This window comes from Phyllostomus hastatus, unplaced genomic scaffold (assembly GCF_019186645.2).
Source record: "Phyllostomus hastatus isolate PE091 unplaced genomic scaffold, TTU_PhHast_1.1 phas_scaffold_55, whole genome shotgun sequence".
Classification (NCBI taxonomy): domain Eukaryota; kingdom Metazoa; phylum Chordata; class Mammalia; order Chiroptera; family Phyllostomidae; genus Phyllostomus; species Phyllostomus hastatus.
This window is the reverse complement of record NW_025334035.1, coordinates 438,834-451,061: the sequence shown is the minus strand read 5'-3', so window position 1 is coordinate 451,061 and position 12,228 is coordinate 438,834. Positions and strand designations below refer to the sequence as shown.

Here is a 12,228-nt window from a genome sequence, read left to right as displayed (position 1 = left end):
TCTGCTTTCTCTTCTCCCCTGTCAAGTCCCACCTGCCCTTCAAGTCTCCATTCAAATGCCACTTTCCCTGGGAGACCTTGCCCTGCTCCTCCTGGTCTCGAACTGAGGGCTCCCATTGAGGGGTGGGGCCCATGCTGACTTGCTTATTTGAGTGAAACCAGAAGGGCCCTCCTTTCCCTCCCCCACACCTTGTGTTTCTCCCTCTACAGCGCATCAGAGCCTCGGCGGTGGCCCCAGGACTCCAATACTTTGGCATGTCTGTGGACGGTGGCTTAGATTTCAGTGGCGATGGCCTCGATGACATCACCGTGGGCACTCTTGGTCGGGCGGTTCTGCTCCGGTAGGCGTCTGCCCTGCCTTCTGCGGCCCCAGGGCCCAGCCTCACCCCTACGTGCCCTCCCCTACGTGACCCTGTGAGGACACCAGGCACTGACTGGAGAGAGCAGGTGGCTCGGGGCACGGGCCCTGGAGTCTGCCCCTCTGGGCTTGAGGCTCAGCTCTCACCTAACGGTGTGTGTGTTTGGGCAGGTTATTGAACTCCGGGTTTCGGTTTTCTCATCTGTAGATGGGGGTGACCACAGTGCCCACCTCACAGAGTTGTGAGGATTAATTGGGAGAATCTCTGCGAAGCATTTAGCGCAGTGCCCGTGATGGCTGCCGTTGTTGTTATCACTAACCCGGGGCTCCTGTGCACACCCCTGAGTGAATTACCAAGTGCCACGTGTGTACATACGCTGACAGGGCACCTATCTGCCCTGCGCTCCCCACGAGCCCCAGACGTGGCTGTCAACTCAGCACCCTGTCTGCTGTTGCTCCCAGGCATCTCAACGTCAACTTGTCTGAAAACGGACCTCTTATTTTCACGTGCATTTTCACCTCCATTCTCCCCCACCCAGACCCCGCTAAGCTTCCTATCTCAGCAAATCCAGCATTTGTTCAGGATGAAAACCCAGGGGTCATCCGTGATTATTCTTTTCCTTCCCCTGACACTTCATCAACACACCTTTTTTTTTGGCTCTACCTCCAGATACCTCCCCATATAAGACACTGCCCCCGTCACCTGGATCATTGCCCTGGCATCTTCCAGGCTTCACTCCCTGGGCTCCGGTCTCCACACAGCAGCCAGAGCAATCCCTCCACTCTGCTGCTGAAACCCCTCAACGGTTCCCACTGAGAGTAAAACCCAGATTCCTTCCCATGGCCCACAAAGCTCTCCATGACCTGGCCCTGCCTACCCCTCCTGTTACTACTGCCCATCTCCCATTACTATTAACTGTGCTCCTGTCATGCTGACCTTTAGGATCCTTAAACCAGGCTCATTCCTACCACAGGCCCTTTGCACCAGCTGTGCCCCCTGCCTGCAGTGCACTTCCCCTAATCTCCACGTAGCTGACTCTCTCTTGTAAACAGATCTCAACTGTCTCCTTGTCAGCGAGGCCATCCCTGACTACCCATCCAAAGAAGCCCCAGTCTCTATGACCTTATCCTATTTTACTTGCATTATAGCATTACCTGTACCTAACTGTTTCTTCTTGTGTATTTGCTTATTGTCTATTTTTCCACTAGAACAGGGACTTATCTCTTTCCCTACTGTAACCTGAAGACTCAGAACAGCAGGTGCACATTAGAGATGTTTGATAAATATTCACTGAACGAATGAGTGAGCCAAGCACTGATTTGATCACTTCTCATGGTCCTCTTTGCTGTCTTATCTAGCTCCAGACCTGTGGTTCACCTGAAGGTGTCCATGAACTTCACCCTCAAGATGCTGCCCATTGGCTTCAACAGCAATGTGGATGTGCTTTTATGTTTTGAAATCAGCTCTGTGACCCAGTCAGGTAACAGGCAGCTGAGCTGACCCTCCCAGGGTTGGCTTATTCCTTGGTGGCTTGGGGGAAGGTGGGACAGGCAGAGAGGATGGGGGTAGGGTCGGGTATGTGAGCTATGAGGTCCCTGTGTTTGAAATCCCTCTATTTGGAGCTTAGCTCCTTTGACATTAGGTTCTGTTTAGTGTGAACCGCACCAGTAAAGGGTGATCTGCTGTTAAGCCCACACTCTGAAGGGGTGTATCTGACCTTGTTGGGAAGAGGGGCATTGGAACCCTTCTTCGGGTTTGAAGGGGTGAGTTTCAGAAAGACGACTCAAAGAGAGGCAGCCATTTCTCCATCTCCGTCTACTGTGTGCATGCATAGGGGCTCCTGGGCAGTGCCCTTCCCCTTTCTCCCTGATTTATGTCTTCTCCCCTCCCCTCCTCACTGTGTCTCCCTGGCCCAGGTGGGATTGGCACTGGTTGGGAGACAGGTCTGTTTCCAGAAGACAGAGGGTGGGCGTGGCTTTCCCAGCCCCGGGAATTACTGGCACTTTAAGAGCTCCCCACTAGAGTAATCTGTCAGCAACAGTCCCCAAGATTTAACAGCTCAGTAACAGTCCCTGAGATGTCGCTATGTTTCCTGCAAATAAGAAAGCACTCTCCCAGGCAGGGTGGCTTCACTGCAGACAGAGGCCATTGTCAAATGTGGGGGTCAAAGAGGACAGGCCTGCCAGTTCCAGCTGTATAGGCTGGAAGATTCAGGACGTGGAGCCTGATCGGTGGCTGCTGAGTGGCTGTGTGCTACCAGGCAGGGGTCTTGTACTTTCCGGGCCCTGGTTTCTGTTCTGTACAGTAAGGGAGTTGGCCGGGTCACCTATATGGTGCTGCCAGCTCTGCTCTCCTTACGTTTTACTCTGTGGTTTCCTTCTCCATCCCCTGTGTTATTTCCCCTCTTCCTCCTTCTCTCACTGATCCCAGACTCCCCCATGAGTCCTCCCTGTCCTAGGGAAGGCTTACTCAGCCCTGGGAATGTGCTACTCGGGGGTTGGGACTGGGGCACTGTGGGACCTCAGCCAAGTGCCAGAAGACCATGAGGCAAGTACTTTCGAAGTGAAGACCCTCAGAAGTCCAGCCCCAGGGAAGCACCTGTGTGTGGACACACTCGAGAGGGGCTCCCAAGGAACCTCAGGCAGGCTGGGGTCCTATGTCCGAGACTTGCCCACACTAGCTTCATCGGGAGGGTCTGGTCTTCACTCCCAGGCCTTGGAAAGATGTCTCTGAATTTCACGTTGGATGTGGATATGATGAAGCAGAGGAAGAGGCTACAGTTTCTGGACCAAAGAACTTGTCAGAGCTTCCTTCGGGAGTGGAGTGGCAGGACCCATCTCTGTGAGGACCTCAAGCTCATCCCCACAGAGGGAGAGGTAAGTGAGGGGCTTAGAAGGGTCCAGAGGGGTCTGTGTTGTTGAGAAAAGAACTGAGGGGTGTGCAGTGAAGGATATCTGTCTGTCCGTACAAACTAGACAATCAAAATAATAATAGATCAAGAACCAGGGGACTAAATGGTAATGAAAAAAAAATACAGTAAAAAAAAAAAAAGAACCACATAATGGTATGGGAGATGGAGTTAATTGTACCAGAAATACAGACTAAAGAAACCTGCTGAAATTGAACACTAACTATATCACCGAGCCTCCTGGCATCGGAGCAGAAAGAGAACTGTTCTAGTTGCTGTTTCTTCCCATCCCCGTGTCATCTCACCTGGTGACAGCAGTGGGGCTGGGGGTCCTTCGAATCAATGTCAGGGAAACTGAATGAGGAAAAGTAGAAATGGAAAGACAAAAGTTACCTTTCACAAAGGTTCACTCCTGACAAAGGTGCCCCAAGGCAGAGGAAGTGCTTGTCAGGGCTCAGAGCCTGACAGGACCTGGAACTTTGCATCTAAAAAGGTCATTTATTCCACTAACCGTGTAAATTATGCTTCTGGCTACACATCCATTCCCATATCTGTTCCGATTATTAACTGGATTAAGGGAGAGTTTCTAGTGAGTTTCTGTGGCTTCTTCACACAAAAGCACAACCACCTTTTCCACCACGAGGCATGCTTGCCTCCTCTCACGCCAGAGCTTCCACCACAGCAGAAAGGCTCACTCAGAGAGAGCGAGCGATGTCATCCCAGGCAATCTCCTTGTTTTGGTTTTTGCCTCTCTAATATGTCCTCCATGCGGCTCTGATCTTTCTTTGTAAACACAGATGTGACCACGAGTCTTCCCTTCCATGGCTCGCATTTGCGTTTCCTAATCAAGTCGAATCAGTTTTAACTCAAGCCAGAATCACTCTGTGATTGGGGTGGAAACCATGAGGAGTTATGAGATCCGAGGCCATAGCAGATCAAGGGAGATTGTTTTCGCATGCTCTTGGCAGCGTGGCTAACTTAAAGTTTCCCTTCAGCCTGGCTTATACAGAAGAGGCTTAGGACTTGTGGCTCACTGCTTTCATTGCTTATTTCTTATTGTGACAACCTCACAATTAAAAGCATTCTCCCTGTCATCTTCTCTTCATCTCCAACTCCAACTCTGTGTTCCTTGGTGACGCTGCAGCTCTCTGAAGAGGACCACTTCTCCAACGTCAGTATCTACGTCAGCTACCAACTCCAGACCCCTAAGGGCTGGAGCCACCATCCCCACCCTGTCCTGGACCTCTACAGCAAGACCTCCGCCATCTTCCAGGTGACTCTACCCACAGCTAGGACCACACCCTCCTGAGAGCCATCCCCCCAAAAGCACCTGCTCCCCTAACTTCAAAGATTGCTGTTAGAATTGGGAGTGTGCTTAGACTGCATCTGGGCCCCTCCCTGACTGCACAAACGGGCCTCACTGGTGGGTAGCCGCGTCTCCAAACTGCCACCCAAGGCTGGCTCCTCTGTTCACAGAAAGTGCTTGCAGCGTGTCTCATGAAGTGTTTTGCAGTGTGTCTCATGAAGTGTATGAATACACTGCCTGACTTGGCAAGAGTCTCCAACGACAGTATGTGTGTGTGTTGGGGGGGTCCTGTGTGGGGGCTTGACGGGAGCCGATCTGCCCTGCACTGCAGGGAGGCTGCCCTTTGGCGCACCTGTCTGCCCAGGTCCCGCTCAGGGCCTTCGGGCCTGGTGTCTGGCCCACCAAACTTGCACCCTAAAGGGTGTGTAGTGTTACAAGAAGCTTTTCTCATAGAAAAGGGGAATCAGAGGGGAAAACAAACAATCATACTTCCTGATGCTGTGATACCTAAGGTGATTTTGCTTGTATCCAGGCCCCAGACCCTAGAATATTCTATCTGCCTGCCTTTAGAGAGTCTTACAGGGTATAGAAAAGTCAACAGATCCAAAGAAGTGACAATGTGAGCATTAAAGCATAATATTTACAGTCAGTTGGAATGAACCGAGTCTCCAAAATTAAAACTAAAAAGCCAAAAGTAGTTCATGCTGGCAAAAAAACTTCAAATAACGTATTTCCAGGTAACCATAGCACAGCCCCAACTGTCCACTATTTTTACCCAAATGCTGTATATTAATTAAATCACATAAGCTTTCAGCTCCAGTTTTGGCCAACAGCCAGTGTATCATTCACAGACAGCGAATAGAAACCAGAGGGCAACTAGATCAGAGCGTCATTTCCACTGCCCATCTGCCCGGCGGGCCGGGGGGGGCGGGGGAGGAGGGTTCCTCGGGGACAAAGGTGTTCATCTTAATTTTTTAGGCAAGAGACTTTATTTTACTTTTTTAAAATTTAAATTATTTTATTGTTCAATTATAGTTGTCCATATTTTCTCCCCACCCCTCCCAAGAGACTTTATTTTAAAAACATAATAGTGTATTTATTTTGTAAATAATTTTTTAAAATTTTGGTATTGACAGCAAGGTAGATGCCAAAAAGATTGGGAGAACTAATGTAATAAAGTTGAATCAATAAAGATATTATCACTAATTATATATATTCTGTTTTTTTAAGATTTTATTTATTTATTTTTAGAGAAGTGAAGGGAGGGAGAAAGAGAGGGAGAGAAACATCAATGTGTGGTTGCCTCTCATGCTCCCCTCCAGGGACCTGGCCCACAACCCAGGCACGTGCCCTGACTGGGAATAGAACTGGCAACCTTTCAGTTTTCAGGCCAGCACTCAATCCACTGAGCCACACCAGTCAGGGCTATATTCTGTTTTTTTAAATAACTTTATTTTGAAATAATAAAATTACTTCATACTATAAAATTATAAGAATAGTCCAAAAATCTCCATGCATTCTTTATCCAGATTTCCCAAATGTTAACATTTTCACATATTATCACTCGCTTCATCATCATTCTCTCTCTCACTATGTACAGAGACAGCACACACACAGGTATACATGGGTATTACACACATGTACACACATTCATATTCCTGAACCATTTGAAAGTAAGTTATAGATTTATGCCTATCAGTCTGCAATATTCAGTATATATTCCTAAAAAACAAGGACATTCTCTTATACAATCTCAGTGCAATGATCAAAATCAGGAAACTAAAAAAATACTATTATTTACTCTATTTAAATTTCCTCAGTGGTCCTATTAATGTCCCGTGTAGCGAAAGGAAAATGTCGTTCTGGCCCAGGATCCGTGACTGCGCTTCGCCATCACTCACGCGCAGTCCCCTCGAATGGGCCAGGCTCTCAGCCTTTGTCTCATGGCTCTCACATCTTTGAAGGCGCAGGCCAGTTATTCTGCAGAGTGCTTCGCAACTTTCGTTTATCTGATGTGTCCTCGTGGTTAGACCCGGACGATGCATTTGGGCGAGGCTGTCCCAGCAGTGACGTTGTGTGCATCCGAGTGTGTCCGGTCGGGCCGCACTATGTCGTCCTGTTACCATGCTGTTTTTCTTTGTGGTGTGTGAGCGCCTCGTGGGGAGGGGACTTCAGATTGCGTGCGTATCTTTTTTAACATCCATTCATGATGCTTACCTGAATCATGATTACTCTGGTGGTTTGGCAAGGAAATTTTTGTTCCACGGATAAAATGGATGAGGAGAAGCGATTTGGTATTAGTTCAGGCACATAGACATTTCCAGAGAATGAGTTCTAGCTGGGAGCTTAAGGCAGTTTCACCCTGCTTTCTTGCTGGGATTGGGTAAAAGAGAGCTGGCTACTTGGCTATATGAAAAACAAAACTGAAAAAAAAATTAAAAATACCTTCCCTGAAACTGTTGACCTGGTCAGAGTGTCAAGCTCTGACGTCTTCAAATTGCAACTCCCTCCTCCAGGAAGCAGAGGTTTGCTTTCTAGCTCCGGGCTGCCATCAATGCTCCAGACCCTGGACTGAGTCCTTGTGTACAGCTGCCAACACGGTCACTGGCTGCTGGGGAGATAAAGGCAGAGGTTTCCCAGTTAAGGAGCTGGCTGTGTTTCCTTCATAATAAAAAATAAACACAGATTCTTCAGAAAATTTGAGTTTTCAACCTGAACTAGGGCTTTTCCATCTGAACTGGGCCTTTGGCCCCGATGTGACTTTCTGAATTAGTTTGTTGTAGTGTGGGCAAGATTGCAAGGGGACTATTTAACCTACAGAGAAGGCTGGCCATGGGGTCAGAGGACCTTGCAGGACTGGACCGTGACCATATTTGGTTAAGTGCCCTCCATCCGTGCCTCTGCTCTTCCTCCCTCTGCTTGAAAGGACCGAGGAAGCTTTTCTTCATATAGGTTTTCCTCCCCCAAATTTCAAAGCGGTGAGTTGTGAGTGATGCTGTGACAGGCACTGCCTCCATGCCATGAAGGTCACCCCATTGTTGACCTTGGCCAGAGACCTCACTCATGGTATACCTGTGTTGTGGGAGTAGACACACCCCTTACCGTCACCTGTCACCTGACTGTTCCTCCTATCCCTGACAGATTAAGGAATGTCACGGTCACAGCTCTCTTGGCCAATGGACACAACCACAGCCTGTCAGCCTTCACTCCCCTGTAACTGCACTTCTTGAGAGTCAAAAGGAGGGACAGGCATGTCCCAAGGAGCAGATCATGAGGCAAGACTGCCAGGGATGGCGGGTCCCTGGGCTGACCCTGCCCCTTTCTGTGTCGTTACAGCTGCCCTATGAGAAGGCCTGCCGGAATAAGCTGTTTTGTGTTGCTGAGTTGCAGCTGGCCGTCACCACCTCTCAGTGAGTTGGATCCCTCATCACAGTTTCTGCAGCTAACTTCCTCCTGACGGCTTACCTGGGCAAACCCCTGATCAGGGTCAGCTGCATACCACCTTCCCCTTCCCCTCATGGCCCACAAAGGGCTTTTGCATTTTTTTATCTCATTGCTTCCTCAACCATTCCATGAGGGAGGCAACACAGACATCTGCTTTCCCATATTCCATAGAGCACAGACTCAGTAGCTGAGAGCCTGCATGGGTCACAGTGGTATCTGGTGGACCCAGGTCTCTTGATATCCAAGGCAATGCTATTTTCATAGTCTAGTGTTTCTCCTGGGACCACCTCAGTTAGAGGTAACCTCTTCCCTGACTCACCTTATTGTTTAATTCATTAGATATTTATGGCACATCACCTCTGTGCCAAGCACTCTAGGTGCTGGAGATGCGTCAGTGAACAACACAGACAGAAAGCCCTGCCCTCCTGCTGCTGTTAGGGGGAGAAGATAATGAATAACTAAATATTATGTTGTCAGGATGTACTATGCCGGAAAATCAGGTGGGGAAAGTGGGAGGGAGTGCTGGGAGGGGAGGCGGTGGCAGTTTTAAATAGCGGTCAGGAAAGGGCCTGCTGAGGAGACACTTCGGTACACACAGGAGGAGGTCAAGGAATGAGCTACGTGGGCACCTGAAGGAGAAGTAACTGCAGGTGCCCTGAGATGGGAGCACCTGGAGTTGGGGGAGTGGCCCGGACCCCATGTGGTTGCAGTAGGACTAGGAGGGAGAGGCAGTGCTGCATGGGCCCTGCATGGGGCTTTTACTGTGAGCTGGGAAGCCAGAGGAATGATGTGATCTTTCACTTTTATCAGGACCGTTCTTGCTGTGGTGTGGAGAACAGACTGTAGGAGCAAAGGTGGAAGCAGGGAGATAGGAAGGAGCTCTTCTAATCCCTCAGGCGAGGAGTGATGGTGACTTGGGCCAGAGTGGTAGCGATGGAGGTGGCTGCATTTTGAAGTCGGAGCCCACAGGACTTGATGAGAGACTGGATGTGGGGAGGGAGTGAAAGAGAGGGCTCTAAGACATCTTCAAGGTTTCAGCCTGAGCACCTAGAACTGTGCTATCAAATTTAAATGAAAGTTGATTAAATACAATGGAAATTTCAGTCCCTCGGTTGTGCTATGCACATTTCAAGTGCTCAGGACCCACACAACGCTAGTGATATTAAACGACACAGCTGTGGACTGTTTCCATGACTGCAAAAGTTCTATTGGACCACACTGAATTCTAGAATGACAGTGATGCCAAGAACTGAACTGGGGAAGCCTTTGGAAGAATGATTTTGGAAGGCTGGGTGGGGAGGAGGAGATCAGGAGTTTGGTTTGGGCACGTGGTGGTCTTAAAAGGCCCTCCTGGCTATCAGTGCTCTGTGTGTAGCATGGTACCGACGGCCAGTGGCTGGAGTTGGTGTCCACGGGGAAGACACTGTTTCCCAAATCCTGGTAGGTTTTCTCATAGACATTTTCAGGACTTGCATTTCAGACATGGATTACTTAGTGCTGCCCATCTCAGTCTCTAAGGATCCAATTCAAGACTTTTAAGTGCTTTGGAATCCAGTCTAACAAGCAGGCACAGCTGTTTCCAGCAGGGAATTAATTACAGCCAAGAGCCGCCCTCTCAGCCAATTCCTTGTGAACTGGAGATGCTTCACACAGGGCTGGCCCGACACCACCCCCTAGTGTACACAGCAAGCAGCCTCTTCTTTTCTCAAAAGTATAAACAATGCTTAATCTTCAGCATCCAAACGCTTCAGTGGTCTCTGACCCTGCTGTGGACATGGACCTCCTAAAGGATCTAAGGAAAACTGCAGACCCTTCTCCCTAGAAGATCAATGTGCACACATCCGTGTTTGCATTCAGGCCTCCGACACTGTCCCTGGCCCTCAGGTTAAGAACCCCTGTTACTACTCCGACGACTCTTAGATCTCTCTCCTGGTTCTGAAACATTATGTCCAACTGACATTTCAACATCTCTACCTTCTTATCTAAAAAAAAAAAAAACCCAACAAAAAAACAAAAAACAAACCCAAACACCTCTCATCAGGTCCCAGACTGAACTCTTCCACCCTCTGGTCTTCCGCCTGTGGTCTCCCTCATCGGTCATCCAGGCTGGAAACTTAGGACTCATTCCTGGGTTTTCTCTCCTTTTTGCTCTGCCGGCAAACACAGCCTTACCACCTCTGGTTTCTACCCCTCCTCTCCACCCCAGTCTCTACTGTCTTATTTCAGGTGTGTGTCATCTCTCAGATGGCTCTCCACAGCAGGCTCTGTCTCTGGCCCTCTCTCCCTCCAATCAATCTGTCCTCTTCCCAGCTGTGATAAAAAACAAAAACAATACAACAAAACAAATGGTTACTTCCTAGAGCTACATGTTCCATCTCTGACTGTTTCAGATGGTGGGACAGTTTTCTTTGTACTGTTGAGACATTTTCCTGCAGACCTCGGTTACTGATAGTTGCTCTGCACTCTGGGGCCTCAGTGCCTCTGCAGACTGAAGGGAGCGCTTGCAAATCCCCATCCTCGCTTCACGGGGCTGAAGAGACTCACGTGTTAAACTGTAGCCTTTACATCGGAAGGGCCTGAATGATTTTGTGGGTGGGAAAGCTAAGGCCATGAGAGGGGCAGGGGCAGGGGCAGGGGCAGGGGCAGGGGCGGGGCAGGGGCGGGAGTGGCGTCTGTCTCGTGCACCACTGCTCCCCGGTGTTGAACAGGGTGTCTGGTGCAGAGAAGCTGCTACCTAAATATGTGAAATGGATGGGTTTGTGTGATGAGTGGTTGAAAGAGGAATTTAGATCCAATTCTCCCAATTTCTTTTTGAGGCTGTTAGACCTTAGGCAGCAAATTAGAGAGCCTCTCTTGGCTTCTATTTCCTTCTGTATAAAATGGAGAATACCCGTCCTGTTTCACAGGGTTATTGTGAGGATACCCTGAGCATGTGAAGCATTTAGCACAGTCCCTGGTATATAATAAACACTAAAAGTGTAGCCATTATTATTATTTCACAGGGTGACTGAGGTGGGTGTGGAGGTCTGGGTGTCTGCTCATGTTAAGGGGAAGAAAATCTAAGCTAAATGTATCCTTTAGGCAACTTATCTAAGAGGTTAGTTAGAAATGTGCTACTGCATTGCATCGAGGTTTTTACAGAATGAATGAACTGGTAACACTTATCTATTTGCCTACCCTCTGCAGGCAGAGATTGGTGGTGGGTGTCACAAAGGAGCTGACAATGAACATTAACCTAACTAACTCTGGGGAAGACTCCTACATGACAAGCATGGCTTTGACTTACCCCGGAAACCTCCTGTTTAAGAGAATACAAAAGGTAACTCTGACAGCAGTTTTGGAAACATGCCACTCACAGCTTTCCCTCCCTGCAGACCTGCTTTTCTACAGCAACCTTCTAACTCTGCCTCCAGCCTCATCTTGGCCAGTTCCAAGAAATGAGCATTAACTGGATGTGTCCAACTTTATGCCGTGGGTCCAATTGTGCCATTCGTCTCGCAAGCCTTCAATGGTACCCTTTTGCTGCACAATCACTCCTCCCTGTTTGCGTCCTTTCTTAACTCAGATTCTGAGAGAGAAATGATCTCTCATAAACTAGCCAGGACTAAAAAGTAGAAGTCTGCCCTGCCATTTATCAGCCTGGGATTGCAGACACAAAGCCAGCTGCAAGATACTAGGGAATGGCATTTTGCCTAAGGACATCCTGCAGCTGTGAAGTATCATAGCACTGAGAAGTGTTGTTCTCCAAAATCACTGGCCATTAAACTTGGCTGTTTGAAGTTCTGTCTGTAATTGTGGAATCATCTCACTTTCGCCTGGACAATCTAAGTCACTTTGATGAGAACAAGCAGTCTAGATTCACCAGCAGTACAGCACTACACATGATGCATTTCTGGACAGAACTTCTCACACCCATCTTAATCGTTTGCAAAGAAATGGGTCCCGGGGCCCACTTTGCAGTGCACTTCTGATGCTGAGTGACCCTTTGACACACAGTCCTGCTTTATTTATCTATTTTTATCCTCATCAGAGGATATGCTTATTGATTTTAGAGAGAGGGAAAGGGAGAGAGGGGGAGAGAAAAATCAGTTCATTGCCTCTCACACATGCCCCAACTGGGGCTTAATCTGCAACCTAGGCATGTGCCCTGACCAGAAATCAAACATGGGAGCTTTCGGTTTATGGGGCGAGGCACACCAGCCGAGGCAGCCC

The 12,228-nt window shown here is 48.7% G+C and overlaps 1 protein-coding gene across 1 annotated transcript in view; it reads left to right on the top strand.

Moving 5' to 3' along the window:
• The window catches only part of ITGAE (integrin subunit alpha E), a 59,102-nt gene that overhangs the window by 32,198 nt on the left and 14,676 nt on the right, over nt 1-12,228 (top strand). The window contains exons 16-21 of the mRNA XM_045824628.1: nt 210-340; nt 1,717-1,838; nt 3,071-3,234; nt 4,411-4,539; nt 7,909-7,982; nt 11,203-11,335. Coding sequence (XP_045680584.1) covers nt 210-340; nt 1,717-1,838; nt 3,071-3,234; nt 4,411-4,539; nt 7,909-7,982; nt 11,203-11,335 — 753 coding nt within the window. The remainder of the gene's footprint in view (nt 1-209; nt 341-1,716; nt 1,839-3,070; nt 3,235-4,410; nt 4,540-7,908; nt 7,983-11,202; nt 11,336-12,228) is intronic.